Here is a 20,443-nt window from a genome sequence, read left to right as displayed (position 1 = left end):
TACCAGGAATCGAACTCAGGACCTTGAACTTGCCAGGCAAGCACTTGTGCCACTGAGCTATATCTCTGGCCCTTGCACATAACCAGTATCCTTTTTTTTTTTTTTTTTTTTTGGTATCAGGAATTGAACTCATGACCTCAGGTTTGCCAGGCAAGCGCTTATGCCGCTGAGCTATATCCCCAGCCCCTAGTTTTTATTTTTTTGTATTTTTAAGAATACTTTTGGTTTTCATAGACCGGGTCTCACTGTATAGTCAGGCTATCCTCAAATTCTCAGGGATCCTCCTGCCTCAGACGCCCAAGTGGTAGGATTACCTTTCATTTTGAGAGCTTCTTGCTAAATCGATAAATTTTTTTTTTATCCTTTTGAGACAGGGTCTCGCTATGCAGTTCAGCCTGTCCTTGAGTTCACTTTGTAGCCCAGGCTGGTCTCGAACTCTTTAACTATCCTCCTGCTTCAACGCCCCGAGTGCTGGGATTACAGGCGTGCGCCACCACGCCCGGCTCGAATTTGCGGTCCTCAACTTGCCAGCGTGCTGGGACTACAGGGGTGGGGCACCACACCTGTCTTCCCCGATGCTTTGATTTCCCCCCAATTTCATCTTTTCTAGTAGTCAGCCCAGGATTTTCTTGCCTCTTTACCTCACACTGTGTAGTGCTGGAGGGAATAATAATTTGCACAGAGGCTCTGGGACGTGAAGAGGGACATTTTACTGCCCTTAAAAGCGAGGCTTGTGGAAGAAACGGGGTGTTTATACTGCGCGCCCACTCACTGAGACTGTAAGGTTTCCAGAAAAGCACATTACACCGAAATATGATTTAAGTTCATACGCTAGAGTCATTTTAACAAAGGCAGCACAAACTGGAGAGGCTTACGTAAATCTGAAAAAAATCTGTGCTAAGAATCAATCTGGCCAGAGAGGAGACCGCAGCGCTCCCGAAAGACAGGCGACAGTCGTGGTGTCATTCTGAGGCGTTTCCTGGAAGGCAAGGTTGGAAAACAGGCAGTCTGACGGCACTACCTAACATTTCCAACACAGAAACAGCTCTGCATTTATCTCAAGGTAAAATATGCCTCTCGTGGTGAGGGCAGGATTTAAAACTAGCACGCGAACTCTTTGCTTATTGAGCTTGGCTCCGCTGCGTCAAGCACGTTTTCAGCCCTGTAAACCACTCGCTATGCTCTCGCGGTCCCCTACCCCTCCTCTAAGGCGGGAATATTCCGGAAGTGGCTTCCTCTACGCGCCAATCTTCCGCCGGAAGTGACGCCGGTATCCCAGACTCCTAGGAGAAGGTGAAGCGGGGACCTCTGTAGTGCATGCTGCTGGCCTCAGAACGTCTGGGCAGCGTGGTCACAAGCTGTGTGGAAAGCGTGTTCATTTGTCCTCTGTGAGCCGAGGCCCTAGCGGTCCTTTTGTGGCTGCAGAAGTGCCCTTTGTGTAGGGTGTTAGCAGCTGGTGGCGGGCCGCGCGGCCCCTGACCCGGCCTCACCATGTTGGTGCTCTTTGAGACGTCCGTTGGCTACGCCATCTTTAAGGTAGGTGGGAGACTGAGCAGTTGGAGGGAGGAAGGTCGGGCTGGGACAGGCGAGGGGCGGGATGACTTCAGGAGAGGACGGCAGTATTCCGGATCCGGTAGTGCCTTTTAAATTCCCGGCCTCTGGAAGGCAGTGGAGGGCCGCGGGGCCCGCGTGTCGGTGAACACGTGGCCGCCGTTTGGGGCTCCCTGTGCTGCCTGAGAGGGTTTGGTCCGGTGGAAGAGACGGACAGGGGCCGAATTCGAGTTTTGCAGACTGTGACAAATCGGATTTCGTTCTGGGTGCTTTGAGGAGTAATCCAAAGCTTTTCAGCAGAGGAGTGACCGATGTAATTTGCCACTCTTCGCCCCGCGTACTGGGGATTGAACCCCATACTCAGGTCCTTCACACTGAACTACTGCATCCCCACCCCTCCTTTTTTAATTTATTTTTTGAAATTTTGAGACAGGTTGTTTTACCTACGCTGGGCTCGAACTTGGAATTCTCCTGCCTCAGCCTCCCAAAGTACTGGGATTACAAGCATGTGCCACTATGCCAGGTTTAATTTGTCTTTTAATGAGGTTTTGTTTCAAAACTAGATTATAGGGAGGCAAGAAAGGAAGCGAGGGTATTTTGAGACAGTTTGGTCAAGGTAGGATTGCTTAGATTAAGGTCAGTGTGGCAGAAAACACTGCGATTTTTTTAAAAACTAAAACTGACAAGTTGATGTGTTGATTGTGGGGTTTTGGTTTTTGGTATAAGTAAGATGATGGTTAATACTAAACGGTTTGGGCTTTGTGAAATCTGCGTAGTCGTTGTTTTGGAGGGGTCTTGCTGTGTAGCCCAGGCTGGCCTCGAACTGGCACAGTTCTGCCTCAGCCTGCCTCAGCCTCCCGAATGCTGAGATTACCTGGCTGTGTGGTTGTTTATATAGAAATGGTTTTGAGACCTTAGTACAGTTTGGATGTTTTTGAGATTTTGGAATGAGGTAGATTGAATACTTTCCATGTGCTTTGCAGGCAGAGGTCTTAGAACATAAGAACAAAAAAACGAAGTTTCCCTACTCTAGGTTAATGTATTGATATAAGGCAAAAAGTGCTAGATAAAATAAGTATGGTACAATTCTAATTTTCTAATTGACTGTTACAGTTGTTACTGTTCAACATACATATCTTAGAATGACAGAAATAACTAAAGTCAGGCTAGACTACATAGAAGTACATAGAAGCTTAGTTAATACTTTGGAATTAATGTTGATCCTTCCTGAAATAAAATGCACATACAAAATGTTCTGGGTTTGCATAGTACATTTTAAGGTGACTGTTATAGTACAAATTATCTTAAAAGACCTAGTGCAAGTTTCATAACTCCCATAATCTTTTAAAATGTTCGGGGTATTGAAAAAATTTGTGCTTTGAGAACGCACTAAGAAGTTTTTCAGCTCGATTTACATCAAGGAATATGTTATATACAATTCAGTGTACTCCTGCACATTTTTATATAGTGATTTTTAAATAATTCTTTAAAAGTTTACTATTCATTAGCAAGGTTATATAGGGCTGAGTTTAGCATAGTGGAGGCCAAAAAACAGCTGGATTGTAGACACACAAATGTAAAGATAATATCTAAAACTATGTATAGTTACTTGTAGAATATTACAAAAATTCAACTTGTGTCACGTGGTGCTTAGCTAAGATTAAGGACAACCTTCATAGTCATGTTCATTCCAGAGTTCTTTAGCTGTGCTTTCCAGTATGGTAACCACTAGCCACATAACTCTTTGACACTTGAAAGGTGGCTAATTATGACTGAGGGATTGATTGCTTTGGTGATAGTACTGGGGATCAAACCCCAGAACCTTGTGCATGCTAGATAAGCACTCTACTGCTGAGCACTGGAACCTTTTAAAATTTTAATTAATTTAAATTTAGGCCAGGGGTAGTGGCCCACGTCTGTAATCCTAGCACTTGAGGCTGAGACAAGGAGGATTGCTGAGAGTTGGAGGCTGGCCTGGGCTACAAAATGAATTTAAAGCCAGCCTGAACTGCATAGTGAAACTCTGTCTCAAAAAGAGGACAAAAAACAATACTTTTTTTTGCAGTCAGATTGTTTAGTGCAGCTCTCACAACATTTGGAGGAAGAATTCTGTTTGTTAGTTTGGTTTGGGTTTTCAGATGTTTGTTTTTGAGACAGGATCTCACTGTAGTTGAGGCTGGCTTTGTGCTATGTAGCCCGGGGTGGCCTCAACTCCTGTGAATGCTGGAGTTACAGGTGTGCATCACCATGCCTGGCTTAAGAGATTTTTTAATATAGATACCAAATGTTACTCTGTACCCTAGTTACTGAGCCATATAAGTTTTTCTAGCTGTATTGAACGTACTTTGAATACTACATAATGCACCTCATGCATTTTAGTAAAATGGATATGGTTGTGTACTGGCCTCTACAATTAAGGCCCACTTTTACAATCCTTCATCCCCAGAAGCTCTTTTATTGGTTGGTTTGGGTTGGGTTGGGTTGGGTTTGGTGGTGGCCTCACTACCTACTATAGCTCAGGCCTCCAGCTCAGGGCAGTGCTCTTGTCTCACCCCGCTGAGTGTTAGTATTGCAGGCATGTACCACCATGTGTCTCCTACCTGTTTTCAAAGTCAGTCACAGATCTAGTCAACTATCAATAAGTTGTGTGTATAATTTTATCTTTAAAGTCTCATGTACGGGGGCTGGGGATTTAGCTCAGTGGCAAAAGCGCCTGCCTGGCAAGCGCAAGGTCGTGAGTTCGGTTCCCGGTACCGGAGAAAAACCAAAAAAAAAAAAAAACAACAACAAAAAAATAAAGTCTCATGTACGTAGAAATATTTTCGTTTTCGGCTTTTTTCACTTGGCATACTGCTTTTGGTTTTTTTCCAGTACCAGGAATTGAACTCACTACCTTGCGCTTGCCAGGCAGGCGCTGTGCCACTGAGCTAAATCCCCAGCCCCAGCATACTGCTTTTGAAGCCAACCATTATTGCAGATATTCATTTTGTACCATTTGAGCAATTTACATTTTAAATTATTCAACTATTGATTCATTCTTTAGTTAGACAAGTTTCACAAAACATTTCTTGTCCATATTGTCTGAGGCAAAAACTAAAAAATTAGCATCAAATGCAGTAATTAAGTAAAACAGAAAATCCCAAGTAATCAAAAACAAAAACTACAGTATAGTTTTGGATGTGTGTGTTTGTGTGCCTCCCCCTGCCCCCCCCCACCAGGTATTGAACTCATGACTTTGTGCTTGCCAGGCAGGCACTGTGCCGCTGAGCTAAATCCCCAGCCATATGTGTTTGTGTATCTTTGAGACAGTGTTTTGCTCTACAGTTCAGACTGGTCTTGAACTCACTTGTAGCCTAGTCTGACCTCAAACTCGCAGCAATCCTCCAGGCAGTTTTTGTGCTGTTTCCTGATCATAAATTTATTCCTGTCTGGCACAAAAAAGGATACTCTGGGGATATCTCACACCATGGTGGTTTGTTTTGTTTTTATTTTGAGACATTTCATATAAGGATGGAGATTGACAGTGAACCTCCTTGTATCCTGCACTTTGCTACAACGTTTTGTGTTAGGTATCACCTATTCCTGCTGAATCATTTTGAATCAAGTCTGGAAATTTCATTTTATTTGTAAATATTTCAGTGTATGTCTGTAAGATACAGACAGTCGGGCATGGTGGCGCATGCCTGTAATCCCAGCACTCAGGAGGCTGAGGCAGGAGGATCGTTGCGAGTTCAAGACCAGCCTGAGCTACAAAGTGAGTTCAAGGGCAGCCTGAACTGCATAGCATGACCCTGTGTCAAAAAAGACCAAAAAAAAAGAAGAAGAAGTAGAAAAAGGTACGAAATTTTAATGGTAGCAATAGCTATACATTACTCCTTTGAAATGGAAATTCCATCTTGATCTAGAATGATGAAACTTAAAATGGATTTTGTATACAGCTATTTCAGTTTCCCTGTCTGAAAATGAATGGTTATATATTTGAGGCAAATGTAAAAGAAAATCTAGTGGTGGTTTTTTTGGTTTCAGTTGTCTTTATTAGTAATGTTCTCATCCAAATGTTGGGAATGTAATTGCCAAAGTTTTGTTTGCTGTAACAATTTCTTTGCAAAACTTAGGGTAATCTTGGATCACCATGACTTAATTATATTTCCATGTTACTTTAACTCCAATTTAAGAATGTTGATAATATCTTTTCCATATTCCAGTTGTGTTGCCCAAATGTTATCTTGAAATACACATCGCTTAGACTAAAAAAATTTGTGGATTTCACTTAGGAGTCATATCCTCTTTAATTTTGACAGTTGGTGGACTTTGGGTATGATTCCTAAATTCTTTCAACAGTTTCAAAAAATTGAGACTATTCTGTGACCCTTTGAAAAATAGCGTTCAGTATTTTAGTGCAGACTAAGGAAGGGTATAGCCCAGTGGTAGAGTACTCGCCAGGCAAGCTTGAAGTCCTCAGTAACCCCACCACCACCAAAAAAAAAGAAAAAATTAGTGCAGTCTTGAAATTCATCTGAATGCCTTTGAATACCGAAGCTTCAATATATATAGAATGGGACTACTTGCTAGCCTTTTTTTCCTCCCTCACTATTAGAGACCAAACCAGAATCTCTGTGTGCTAGGTAGGTACTCTATAGCAGTCAGATATAGTCTGTATCATTGAAAGCTCCAAAAGTTTCTCTCCATCACTGCCTAGTTTTTTTAATACTAACACTACATTTTATAACTGTTTACTGCTCTGTTACTTGTGATTACTTTATAATTTTTCCACTTTGATTTACTTTGACCAATTTTTCAGATTCTATAAATACATCAGATTAAACTGTAGAATCATTTTTTAACAATACAAGAAATCCTTAAAAAGATCTTGCCATACTCATCTTAAAAGTAAGTTTTGTACATCTTGAAATACTGGGTTTCAAGCTAGGCATGGTGGCACATGCCTGTAATCCCAGCCTCCCCAGTGCTAGGATTACACGTGTGCACCACCATGCCCAGCTAAGTGCTCTGATATTAATAAAAGAGTATATCAGCTGTGTCTCCAACTTGCATCCTGCCTCAGCCTCCCCCATGCTGGGATTACAGGTGTGTGCCACCACGCCCGGCTTTAAGCAATCATTTTTTGAGCCCAGATGGAAGATGGGTTTTAGAATTTATATACCCAGTCTTATACTTAGGTCTGTGATTTATCATATACTGTAATGGTGAAGATGTAATCAAATAATATTTTAAAAATTCAGCCTGGGTTGGGGCAAAAAAATTTTAGTCCTAATTTACGTAAAACTGATAGGATCTCTTATAAGCAATTTGGCAACATCTGTTAACAAAATCTGCATAGTTTGCGTGGTCAATTAACTCCATTCCTGAAACTCCATTTCTGTGGAAACACAATGTGTGTAGATACAAAAATATGTTTTCTGGAGTGTTGAAAAGGAAAAATTAGAAATGATTTAATATCCATAAGGGCAAAAATGATGGTATATGCTAAGTGTATAGTGTTATTCCTAAAAGTGTGCATGAAGGTTCTCAAAGACCCCAGTTAGGCACAACGTGAACTGCTCATTTGACCAAAAGTTTATGCTGGGGAATAAAACAAGTTCATTATTTCAGTACGAGAAATAGCCTTCAACAGCTTATTTGGTATGTGTAGTACCTGGAAAATGTAGCTACATATTGCCTGAGCTGGGCAATTTGAAGAAAACTATTTAAATGTTTTATTACAGGTTCTAAATGAGAAGAAACTTCAAGAGGTTGATAGTTTGTGGAAAGAATTTGAAACTCCAGAGAAAGCAAATAAAATGTAAGTAGTCTTTAAAATTCAACAGATTTTCCTTAGTTGTACATTAGAGTGGACAACACCTTAGAATTAATATTTTAATTTAGAAACAAAATTGTGAAGTAAGTATACATTTCTATCAAAGGTAAAAATTGTAAGCCAGGCCTGGTGCAAAGAAATGGCACGCCAGGGGCTGGGGATTTAGCTCAGCGGCAAAAGCACCTGCCTGGCAAGCGCAAGGTCGTGAGTTCGGTTCCCGGTACCGGAGAAAAACCAAAAAAAAAAAAAAAAAGAAATGGCACGCCAAACATCTAGGGAAACAGATACAGAAATGTAACATTCAGAGTAATAAAGAAGGGTATAGCCCAGTATTGAGTAATCTCAATACTCTCCAAGTATTGAGAGACATGAATAGAGGCCAGTTCACAAGGGAGTAATAGGGATAGGGGTATAGCAGGGTAAGATAGAATTACTTTTCCCTTAAATTTTTGTATTTTTAAGTGTGTATTTGAGGGACCACCTGTGTATTCCCTTGCCAGGTAAGAAAATCTTGCTTAAGATAACATAGCTTCAGGCAGATAGAAGACTAACTTTCCTTTTTAAAAGGCTATATGCTTTGCTGGGTTAATCTGATTCATTGTTGTCAATGATGTATTCCTGTTGGAACTGAATCTAAGTGATCTAACTCAAATATTCGTCACTACCACTGAGACAACAATGAATTAACTTTATGTACTTTGTGTGTGTGTGTGTGTGTGTGTGTTTAATGTTTCAAATTTACTTTCTTGTTTTTTTTTTTTTTTGTTTGTTTGTTTGTTTTGTTTTTCTTCCGGTACCAGGAATCGAACTCACAACCTTGTGTTTGCCAGGCAGGTGCTGTGCCGTTGAGCTAAATCCCCAGCCCCCTGTATTCTGTTTTTTGAGACAGGGTTTCACTATGTAGTTTAGCCTGGTCTTGAACTTATTATGTAGCTCAGGCTGGCCTCAAACTTGTGGTGATCGTTCTCCCTCAGCCTCCCAAGTGCTAGGATTACAGGTGTGTGCCACCATACCAGGCCTCATTTCTTTCTATATACAATGTTACCCTGCTCATAAATTTTATAAATGTCCTGAGACTTCTTTAGGGGGGGCCATGTTTTTGAATCAGGATCTCACTAAGCAGTTCAGGCTGGCCTTGAACTTACTTACTTTGTAGCCAGGCTGGCCTCTAACTCACAGCAATCAACCTGCCTCAGCCTCCAGTGTGTTGGAATTACAAACTTGTGCCACCGTGCCCAGCTGAGATTTCTGACCTAAAAAAAACCTTGTACTTTTTTTTTCTTGAGTGAATTCTCTGCTGTGTAGTGAAAGTCACTGTCCAGCTCTCAGCAGCAGGCATTTAGTTGAAGCTTCATCTGTCGTTGTTCTAAGCACCTTTGAAAACCTACAGCTTTCTTTGCTAGGCCAGCATTCAGAAAAGCTGGTCACAGTATGAAAAATACTCAATGTTACATCTAATTCCCAGACAGGCAGGTGTCTTTTATTGGTGTGTGCCTTGGAAACATCCAATGCTACTTTCTCAGTGTGTAGCTTTTGCAGAATCACTGTGCCCCTATAACATGTTTCTTCTCTTTTAATTCTAGAGTAAAGCTAAAACATTTCGAGAAATTTCAGGATACAGCAGAAGCATTAGCAGGTAAGTCAGAAACTAGAAGCTTGCTTTTTTCATCTTGGGAATTAATTTTTCATATTGAAAAGGTTGTTTGCTTCAGTTGCCTAAGTTAACTTTATTCGATGTTGTCAATGATGCACCCTTAATGGAACTGAATTGAAGTGATCTAACTCAAATTCGTCACTACCACTGAGACAACATTGAGTTAGCTTTTTTCACCATAGGGCTGGTTTCCCCCATGTGATGAGAGGTGAGAAGTGGTTAAATTGATCTCCCTGTGGAAACCAGCAGCATAAAAGCTATTCTACAAGGGACCAAGGTAATGTGGTCAAGTACATAGCTTTCTAATTTAGCCCAAGGTTAAAGTGAAGAAGAGCCAGAATTCACACTTGAAAAAATGCTAACAAGGCTGTCCAGGGATATACAGTTTTAACTCAAATATTACTCAAGATTGTAGGGAGAATTTTTTTTATACATGTACAAACTATGGAGAGCCATAAGAGTTTAGTTTATATAAAGGAGTATTGGCTTTTAAAATTTTAGAGGAGTGGATGACTTACATATCCTTAAACTACATCATGTGGAACAATAGACAAAGAGATATGAACAACTGCAATAAATATTACAGGTTTGATTTTCTGTTTGTGTTTTGTTAAGTAGTAGTTAAAACAGAAGGGTGGATGTAGTTGATTAAATTGTTATTGCCAATCAGCCAACTACTCAGTGATACAATTTGTAAATGAAGAACTGTACAGAAGATTATGGCTTATAGTTCAGTAAGAATTTGATAGAGGCAAGTAATTTTGTTATTTAACCACAGGGAAAAACATAGAATTCTCAGAGTGAAAATTGGGACTCCAAATAAATATTCTAAAATATTACTAGGGCCAGTTTCTTCATCAACACATTAGTAATTAGCACTTCCTCAGCTATAATGTTAAATATGTTACTGTTACCCTGGAGTTTGTTTTTTTGTTTGTCTTTTTTGAGACAGGGTCTACTTTGCAGTTCAGGATGGCCTTGAGCTCACTTTGTAGCCCAGGCTGGTCTTGAACTCGCAATGATCCTCCTGCCTTGGCCTCCCGAGTGCTGGGATTACAAGCATGCACCACCACACCCAGCACCCTGGACAGTTTTTGTTGTTTGGGTTTGGTTTGGTTTGGTTTTTGGTTTTTTTCCCCAGTACCGGGAATCAAACTCAAGACCTTGCGCTTGCCAGGCAGGCACTGTGCCTCTGAGCTAAATCCCCAGCCCCAGCATGTTATAAAACTTGAAGTGAGAAGTATTCCTGAATTCCCTTATTTTAAGTGGAGAAAATGCTGTATAGGTGAGAATTGAAAATCAGATCTAAGTTCGGGAATGTCCCTCAGTAGTAGAGTGCATGCTTTGCATGTGCAAGGCTCCCGGTTCAAGCCTAGAACCACCAGAAATGAAAAATAAAAAAAGGTTGTATCTCCCCAGTTTGACTTCTAGCAGAGACTGCTCTAAACTGTCAAAGCCTTAAATTCTAACACAGCATCTGGCCATGGGGTTTATAATCAATATTTTGGGGGAAATGTATGAATGTGGTGAGCTCTGTCAAGAATCCAGGTGTGGTACAGCCCTGTAATCCCAAAATTCAGGATGCTGAGACAGGAGAATCACCGAAAATATGAGGCCACTCTAGGCTACACAGCGAGTTCAGGGTCAGCCTAAACTACCATAGCAAGACCCTGTCTCAAAAAATAAAAACTAAGCAATCCAGTCGTCAACGTTATGGTGCCTATTGCTATTTTCTTTTACCACAGGGATGAACATCACCTATTGAGTAGAGTCGTTTCTTGAGAATTAACTTCTCACTGACAGATGAAAGGCATTTTTTAAATGACAGGACCAAAACTGAGTGGATATAAATGTGGCAGCATACATTTTTAAATCTCCTAACTTTATTTATGTATGTATGTTTGTGTGTATGTCTTTTTGAGACAGAGTCTCGCTATGCAGCTCAGGCTGAGCTCACTTTGTAGCCCAGACTGGCCTCCCACAACAATCCTCTTGGGAGTGCTGAGATTACAGGCATGTGCCACCACGCCCAGTTTGTTGTTGTTTTTTGAGACAGGGTCTTTTTATGCAGTTCAGGCTGAACTTAAACTCACAGTGTAGCCCAGGCTGACCTTGAACTTGTGGCGATCTTCCTGCCTCAAACTTGGAGTGCTGGGATTATAGACACGCACCACCGTGCAGATCAATCCCAGAGGCTTGCCCATGCTAGCAAGCACTCTACCCCTGAGCTATGTCTCCAGCCCAAAGATTTAAAAAAATTATGTAAAGAAAGAATAAAAGAACACAACACTGGCATATTAGAGTGTAGGTACCCTGCAAGAGCCATGTGAGAGCCAGCTGCTGAACTTTAATCTTCCCAGATACCAGATGAAATGGATATGTATCCAAATGGATAGAGATGGGATTGGGCAAGCGATGGACCCTTCCTGTTAGACATACTTTTTAAAATTAGTACACATTTGCAGAATGCAACCTGCCTGGCAGACTCACAACCTCAGACAAATGTATGAGGGTTAGTTTTGAGGATGGAAGTATCATCTAAGGGCTGGTGAGTTAGTTACAAAGCAGCAGATTTACAGCCTGCCAAAAGTGAGAGCAGTCTCAGAATAATTTGCCCTCAGAAGTGAGGTTTATGAGGAGAGGCCTGATGTATCTGGTTTGGGAACTAGTGAAAATAGGTCTCCTTCTACTCAGATTTTGTTGCACTGTGATAGAGTCTTCAAAATGAGTGCATTCGTTCTTATCAGTATTGATGTGCTTGTGGGGTATTTTGCAGTCTAGGACATCAGGAATCTACTAAAATGAGAAGAGAGTGAACTTCTTCCCCAAATAGGTTGTTTGTGCTATTTTATAATTCTGTCCTGAGTTCCTGAGGTTTGTGTGGTGTAGAGAAAGGAACACTGGACCTGGTGTAGCTTCTGGCTCTGGAGCAGACATAATGGTAGCAAGATGAAATGTAACTATGAAATGTGTAAGAAAAATACTTGCATAGATGATTTAGTTTGGGAAGTAACATTTAAATTCAGGCCTTTTGAAAGGATGTATTTGATTTGCTTTAAACAAGCTTCATAATTAAAAATCTAAGCTAACTTTTTTTCCTGCAAAGCATTCACAGCTCTGATGGAGGGCAAAATCAATAAGCAGCTGAAAAAAGTTCTGAAGAAAATAGTAAAAGAAGCCCATGAACCTCTAGCTGTAGCTGATGCTAAACTAGGAGGAGTCATAAAGGTAAGATCACAGTATGGATAGTGTAGATGGTATAGTAGAGTGTGTGGTTGGCAAGCACAAGGCCCAGCATTTGATCCCAGTGCTATATGAATGAATGAATGAATGAAAAGAAAGAAACAAAGAAAGAAAGAAAAGTCGTTCTTCACGCCTGGTAGCCAAATCTCACATATAACGTACTAATTACATTTATTTTATTTTATTTTATTTTTGTCTTTTTGAGGCAGGGTTTCGCCTGGCAGGAGGATCACTGCCAGTCTATGTGTGTAGTTCAGGCTGACCTTGAGCTCACTTTGTAGCCTAGGCATGATCCTCCTGCCTTAGCCTCCGGAGTAGCATACTAATTACAAACCTTTGTAAATAAACTAAAAGGAACAAATGGAAGATACCCGTAATCCTTTGCAAGCAGTTCATCATAAGACCTCAGACTTCTTCATCTTTCTCTAGTTTGCGTAATAATCAGTTTACACCAAGATTAGCAGAGCCAGGCATCTAAGTAATTTTTACTCATTGCAGAAAATGGAAGTGAATAATATGAGTGATTAAAAATGAGCTTCAACTCTGCTGCTGGCTGGGTGTGGTGGTACATGGTTATAGTCCTACCACTCAGGAGGCTGAGGCAGGAGGATTCCTATGAATTCAAGGCCTGCCTAAGCTATGTAATGAGTTGAAGGCCAGCCTGAACTACACAGTGAGACCCTGTGTGAAAAAAAAAAATACCTGCTACTGGTACATAATATGTTAATATACTGTATCTACCCTTTTGTTTAGCCACAAATTTTTTTCAATAAAAATAGGGTCATGGCCTTTTTTTAAGTATATTTACTAGCAGTGTTTTAGAGGAGGTGTATTTGCTAGAGATGAAACAAAGTGAGAGTGGATAGACTGGAAAACCTGCTGAACTCAAAAAGCAGAATAGTCTATGAACAGTTATAAAAAGTGTGATACTCAGCAGTTGATTATTTCAGTAGCGGTTAATTGTGATCATAAACATATCTAGTGGAGGCTGAGGCAGGAGGATCCCAGTGAGTTTGAGGCCTGCCTGGGCTACACAGTGAGTTCAAGGCCAGCCTGAACTGCAGCGTAAGATCCTGTCTCCAAAAGACAAATAAGTAAATAAACATATCTAGTGAAGTAAGGATTATGGGCATCTTAAGGAAAGAACTATGAGAAATGGCAGTAGTGTGCTAAAGTCATTTAAGTGATTTTAGTTAATAAATCAGAATTGTCAATTTAAGTTCATTTACAGCTGGACATGGTGGCACATGTGTATAATCCCAGCACTTGGGAGGCTGAGACAGGAGGATCATGATATGCTTGAGGCCAGCATAAACTATATGTAGCAAGACTCTGTCTCCAAAAAAAGGGAAAAAATCATTTGTATAAATTACTTCTAATACTGTCAGGCAGTGAGGTTTCCTGTGATTATAGTCTATGTTTTTTGACATGGCTAGGAGCCTTATTTCATGTTCTTCTGTTAAAAACTAAATTTTGACACATTAGGGGAATGAGCAACATTTTCATTATCCTGAGACTGAAATATTACAATTCTGAGTTCTGCATATAGACATGAAGCTCAAGAGAATGAACACCTATAGAAAGGTAGTTCAGTGAACAGTACCGTATGTGAAATATAGATACTAAAAAGACTTACAGAAGGATATGGTGCTGAATTGGCAGGATTATGGGTATCTGTAATTTATTTTCAATTTCTCTACAGAATTTTTGTACTGAATATCATCTGTATAACAGTAAATATTTTGTTCTTGGACATAGTACAGTACATAACAGTTGTATGCCTATTGCATGAGATAAACTAGAACTGTATAGGTCTGTCTGGAATTAGCAAACACACTGTACAGTAGAAAAGTGCAGAAAAAATTACTGCTCTTATCTGTGGATTAGTAAAGATTTAACTTTTAAAATACTTGGGTATTTACACTTAGATATTAATGGTAGGTATATGTTGGAAAGTATATAGGGGTGCTGTTATTTAAAAGTAAGGAGAGGGCTGGGGATTTAGCTCAGCAGCACAGTGTCTGCCTGGCAAGCCCAAGGTCGTGAGTTCAATTCCTGGTACCGAGGGGGAAAAAAAAAACAAAATAAAAATAAAATAAAAGTAAGGAGAGGAGCTGGGCGTGGTGGCACACGCCTGTAATCCCAGCACGTGGGAAGCTGAGACAGGAGGATCATTGTGAGTTCGAGACCAGCCTGGGCTACAAAGTGAGCTCACCACTGGCCTGAACTGCATAGCGAGATCCTGTCTCAAAAAGACAAAATATAAAAATAAACAAAAGTAAGGAGAGGACCTAAGCTTGGAACTTTCACTTTTCATTCAGTATTAAAATTTTGTAAGTATATTCTCTTTTAACATTTTTTTTTAAAGGTAGGATAGTATATTGGGGTATAAAAATGGGGATTAGGAATCTGGACGTGGTGGTACATGCCTGTAATCCCAGCACTCTGGAGGCTGAGGCAGGAGGATCACTGCCAGTTCAAGGCTAGCCTGGTGTACAAAGTGAGCTTAAGGCCAGTGTGAACGCATAGTAAGACCTGTTTCAAAAAGACAAAGTGGGGATTAGGAAGGGGGACTAGGAATAGCTCTTGAGAGACAGGAGGGGTCCCTAGTGGGTTGCCCTCCCATTAACTTTAAAAAGGAATAAAGAAAATACCAGAGAAATAAAGGAACTCACCAAAGAGGAACAAAACTGCTAAGTCAGATTGTATTAATCATTTGCAGCTTTTGATTCAGACAGCAAGCTATTTTCCAAAAAGTTCAGTAGGTTTGAGTTCATTGAATATTCTTCCATAAATGTACCAGAAACTTATACTTTGTCAAACTGATGAATAAGTGAACAAAATCAGTGCCATTTTAACATGTAAGAAATAATTTAAGGATAACTTTTTTCTTTATTTGAACTTTTTGCAGGAGAAGCTGAATCTCAGTTGTATCCATAGTCCTGTTGTTAATGAGCTGATGAGGGGAATCCGATCACAGATGGATGGGTTGATCCCTGGGGTAGAACCACGGGAAATGGCAGCCATGTGTCTCGGATTGGCCCACAGGTAGGAATTACTGGAAAAGAGCTTATTTATATTCAATAAGCACTCTTCTAAAAATGTTTTTAAAAAAAAATACTAGTTTAGCACTTAACCAGTTCAGTAATTTAAATACAAAATAACCAAAACTTGCATGTTTTTGTTATTTTTTATAGTATAATATGACAGGAAATATAAAAACAGTTTTATCAACTTTAATCAGTACAAGAATTGACTGGTTGAAATGATACCTGATAGTCAATACATAAACATGCACAGCCTGAGTGATGCTCAGGACAAGCTGCTAAGTGGTTAATTTAATCTTCATAAAAAGCTTAGGAGAAAGATGCTAACATTATCTTTAAGACAAAAATGATGCCCGAGATGAATATACCTTTCAGTAAAAGCAGGATTTGTACACTCACAGTCTGGCTCTGTTGTTAGGACTCTTTTTGGTTTTTTGACACAGGGTCTCATGTAGTCCAGGCTGGCCCAGAACTTTCTTTGTGATCCTTACTCTCTTGTCTCAGCTTCCTGAGGGCTGGGAATATGGGCATGGCCACCATGCCTAGCAATTGTTTGGACTTTTAAAACTTTATAGGAACACTCCACTCTGGTACTGATGGCTCCCTCCTTTTCTGTTTCTGATAAGTCTGCTACTCCTCCATCCACTTGGCATTTCCCAGAATGCTTTTATCTACTAAGGTGTCCTTCCATTTTTGTATCGCTGTTTGATTCTCATTTATAGTGAACTTGTAAGATAAGGCAAAGAGAAACACTTTACCCCTCTTGTATTTAACCAGATGTCCCTTTGCACTGCTATACTACAATCATCAAAAGCATTCTGTGAAATGGCATTAAAAATTGTGAAGAAAGTAAAGGATTATGGGCAGAATACAGTGGTGCCAGGTTCATGAACTTAATTCTTTCCATGATTCTGGTTTTGACCAGAAGCAAAATTTTACCAAATGGTTCTGTTTGTAAACTGAACTGCTTGCAAACAGAAGCATTTGTGAACGGAGGTACCGCTATACTTAAAACCTATGGAACTTTGTAACCAGAGCAGTTTTTTTATTTTGCGAGGAGGGGTCTCTTTGAGACAGGGTTTCCCTATGCAGTTTAAAGCTGCCCTCACTCACGGTGATCTTCTTGCCTCAGCTTCCTGAGTGCTGGGATTACAGGTATATGCCACTACGCCCAGCCTGAAATAAGAATTTTTAAGGTAGAACAAATAGTTATACTGAATTAAGAACCAAACAGTATTAATCCATACTGTATATAACAGTGGTTCTCTGAAAGGCAGTACTAAACAATGTCCGTAGATATTTTTAGTTACCACTGGCATGGAGTAACATCTGCTCCCAGCATCTAATTCTTATAAAGGTCAGAGATACTGAAAATGTCCTACAGTGCTCAGGATAGTCCCCTGCAATAAAGAATTCTGAGGCCAAAGTGTGAAGGGGCCAAGATTAAGAAAATCTTGAATATAATGTTCCTCTATAGCTTTCTGTTTTCAGATGTTGGAATGCTGCTACATTTCTTTCTTTGGGTAATATAAAGCCTTAATGTATACAGAAAAATTGCATGACCAATAGGACTTTGCTCTGTATAGTGTTATCCTATCTGTCATCCATATACAAACCTGTGCATATTATAGGAATACAGGTTAAGTTGTATCAGGATGAGCATATTTTTATTAAATACATGCTTTCTGATCTTGCACAGTACCTTTGTATATAACCAGTTTTTCTTAGAAAAACAGAGAGTAACTCTAGAAGGGATTTATTTGGGTTAGAAGTTAAGACAAGATCTAGCTCTATGGGGCAGGCAGCCTGCAGTCTTCCTGTCTTAGCCTCCTAGGTACTGAGATTACAGGCGTGTGCCATCATGCATGACTCAAAAAAATAATAACTATTATTACCCTCATGTTATCTTATTTTAAAATTTTGTTTTATTTTTTTCTGTTTAAAATAGATTTTTAAAATGTGAATTTAAATGCTTTTCCTTGATGCTATCTTGTTAATTTGGTTTTGCCCGCTCTTCTAGCCTGTCTCGATACAGATTGAAATTTAGCGCTGATAAAGTGGATACAATGATTGTTCAGGCAATTTGTAAGTATAGCACACGGCAAAATTTCTTCTCTTTATCTGGTCTTTGTGGTTTTTCCCTTACCATTGAAACTGTTGAAAGAGAAAGGAGATGAGCTAGATCAGTGATGGCTAACCTTTTAGAGTTTTCAATGATAATGCACAATCAGCTGTGGCATGTGTGCCATAAGTTCACCACCATTGAGCTAGACCTTTTAGAAAATAGGGTAGAAAAATTGGAAATGCAGAGTACAAAAGAGCGGATGACCCATTACAGTGGACCCTCAAAATTCGAGGTTGCTGTAACATTCACAAATTGTGAAAAACTGAATTTCAGGTGTGGTCAGAAAATGTCTACAAATGCTTATTTTTATCGTTTAAACCCTAAATAAACCTTGTCTCCTGGAGTTATATAATTTAATTTAATAAAATACTGTATTAATAAAGCCTTAGAAGGTGCAGAGGGTTTTGACAGGATCATAGAACTTTAAGAACAAAACAGGGAACCTGTTATGATGTGCGAATGCTGCTGCATTTGTTAGACAGGTTACGGGGGAGCAGCCAGTCAACAGCAAGGAAAGCTGAATATGCTCTCAGATTGGCTACTTGCAAATCTCACCAAAAAAAAACAATTGCAGAGGGTATCTGCCATTTCCAATAACAATTACTAAGTTCTAAGGAAAAGTCAGGAGCAATTGAGGCTGCAAACTCTGAAGCGCATCTTCATGCGGGCATACTGTATTTGATAAATTGCAGAAGAATGAATCAGATTAACATGCACACTGACTCATTTGTCTTTTCCATGAATGAGATTAAAACTATGGGTGGAATCTATATAGTTGTGCTTTCTGATTTTTTTTTTTTTAACTTTGCCTTTATTTTTGTTTGTGTGTTTTGGTTTGTATTGTTTTGGAGGCGGCACCTCTTCAGTAGTTGGGGTTGGGGCTTGAATCCAGCACTTCACAAGTGCAAGGCCGGTTCTCTACCACTTAGCTCTTTTTTCCACTCTTCAAGGTCTCATTAAATTGCCAGGCTGTCATTGAAATCACAGCAATCTTCCTGCCTCGATTTCCCAAGTGCTGGGATCACAGGCGTGTACTGCCATGCCTGGTTGTTTTTTTAATTGGGTATTTTGAGCGTGAAATGGGTTTTTTTGGAACATCAAAGCCATAGCATATTCCACTTCTTAAAATCCCCATAACGAACAATTCTAATGCTAGATAGATACCTAAGAGAATTGAAATTAGGGACTGAGCCCCTTGTACTGTCACCCCATGTTCATAGCATCATTGTTTACAGTAGCCAAATACCCACTAACAGACAAGTGAATAAACATTTACAGTGGCACACACAGCTTTAAAAAGAAATGATGCCAGCTGGGCATGGTGGTACACACCTGTAATCTCAGCACTCGAGAGACTGAGTCAGGTGGATTGCTTTGAGTTTGAGTCCAACCTGGGCTACAGAGTGAGTTCAAGGCCAACCTGAACTGCATAGTGAAATCCTGTCTCAAAAAGACCAAAAAAAAAAAGAAAAAAAAAGAGTGATGTTCTCAAGTGGACACGTTAGTGCACACTTGTGACCTAGCACTCAGGAGGCTGAGGCAGGAGGATTACCATGCTTTGAGATGAGCCTGAACTACATAGTGAGACTCTTGTCTCCAAAAAAAAAGAAGAAAAGAAGAAGATACTGAAGACAAAAAGGGCATGAAGTTTTATTACATACCACAATGTAGATAAACCTTGAAGTCATGCTGAGAAATAAGCCAAACACAAAAGGACAAATAACACATGACTCCACTTACCTGAGGTATCTAGAGTAGACATTCATGGAGACCAAAAGTAGTATAAAAATTAGTAGGAGCTGGAGGAGGTAGGAATGAGGAATTATCTTTTATCATCTCTGAGATTTTCAGTTTCAAGAGTGATGAAAATTTCTGCAACTGAATAATGTTAATGATTGCAATGAATGTGCTAAATGCCACTGAAGTATACACTTGCAAAATGTTCAAAGGTGAATTTTATATATTACCACAATAAATTGCTTATAAGTTCCTGTTTTTATTTTAATCTATTACAGCCTTATTAGATGACTTAGATAAAGAACTGAACAACTACATTATGCGTTGTAGAGAGTGGTACGGCTGGCATTTCCCAGAATTAGGAAAAATTATTTCAGATAATTTGACATACTGCAAATGTTTACAGAAAGTTGGTAAGTACTTTGTTTATCCCCAAAGACATTGAAAATTACTGAATTTGATTACGTCCCCAAATGTTAAATTTTTTTTCCTAAGATTCCTGTTTTGTTTTTGTTTTTTTTTAAATTTGTGTTTGAGAAGTGACGCTTTTTAGGGTTTCTGATATAAGATTATTTCTAATTTTTTTTTTTTTTTTTTTTGAATTTTAACTTTAATTTAATTGATGCCTGCAGCAGAGAGCAGTTTTCTTTTTTTGTTTCCTTTTCCTTTTTTTTTTTGAATGTTATTTTTTCTTAAAATGACTTTTGATGATAAATGTGAGTGAAGTTGCCATTAATAAGGGCAATTGGAGAAGGGAATTATGGAATATGTTTGTAATACTGAGTACTGATACTAAGTGGTACAACTATCTATGGTACTACTGTTATATATTCTATATAAGTGGAAACACTACAGGAATATTATCAGTAGAGGAACCTGAGAATTGTTATTAAATATGGGTTATGTAGTCATTACATTGAGATATTACCATCCCCCAAATTGCTGACCATAGCTTCACTATATTGAAAGTCCTGTCATTAACCTTTGCTACCTTTTGTGAAATAAATTTCCACGGACTATTTTGTCTTATTTTTTTATCAAATTATGTTTTGAAGGGAGATGGTAGGGAGATACTTACCTCTGAAATCAAACCTTTACAAAGGAAAACAGCTAGATTAAACTTCTTCACTTTATGTTTTATGTAGGCATCCTTTTCATTGGCTTATCTCTACTTTTTTTTTTTTAATTGTCTTTTTGAGACAGGATCTCGCTGTGCAGGCTAGCCTTCAGCTCACTTTGTAGCCCAGGCTGGTCTCAAACTCTTTTTT

General features: G+C 39.4%; 1 protein-coding gene across 2 annotated transcripts in view; it reads left to right on the top strand.

Annotated features, from left to right (window-relative positions):
• Nucleotides 1-1,267: 1,267 nt before the first annotated feature.
• Nucleotides 1,268-20,443, top strand: part of Nop58 (NOP58 ribonucleoprotein) — a 30,212-nt gene continuing 11,036 nt past the window's right edge. Inside the window, exons 1-7 of one of the 2 annotated variants that reach the window (XM_005397058.2) lie at nucleotides 1,268-1,536; nucleotides 7,278-7,354; nucleotides 8,953-9,005; nucleotides 12,130-12,251; nucleotides 15,178-15,314; nucleotides 17,334-17,398; nucleotides 19,454-19,588. In XM_005397058.2, the coding sequence (XP_005397115.1) occupies nucleotides 1,492-1,536; nucleotides 7,278-7,354; nucleotides 8,953-9,005; nucleotides 12,130-12,251; nucleotides 15,178-15,314; nucleotides 17,334-17,398; nucleotides 19,454-19,588 (634 nt within the window). In that variant the 5' untranslated portion in view covers nucleotides 1,268-1,491. Of the gene's footprint in view, nucleotides 1,537-7,277; nucleotides 7,355-8,952; nucleotides 9,006-9,205; nucleotides 9,301-12,129; nucleotides 12,252-15,177; nucleotides 15,315-17,333; nucleotides 17,399-19,453; nucleotides 19,589-20,443 lie in introns of those variants that run through there. The other variant, XM_013520776.1, reaches the window with a different exon arrangement.

This window comes from Chinchilla lanigera, unplaced genomic scaffold (assembly GCF_000276665.1).
Source record: "Chinchilla lanigera isolate Chin_1 unplaced genomic scaffold, ChiLan1.0 scaffold00056, whole genome shotgun sequence".
In the NCBI taxonomy this organism is placed as follows: Eukaryota; Metazoa; Chordata; class Mammalia; order Rodentia; family Chinchillidae; genus Chinchilla; species Chinchilla lanigera.
The sequence above is the reverse complement of the archived record's forward strand: the minus strand, read 5'-3'. Positions and strand labels throughout refer to the sequence as shown.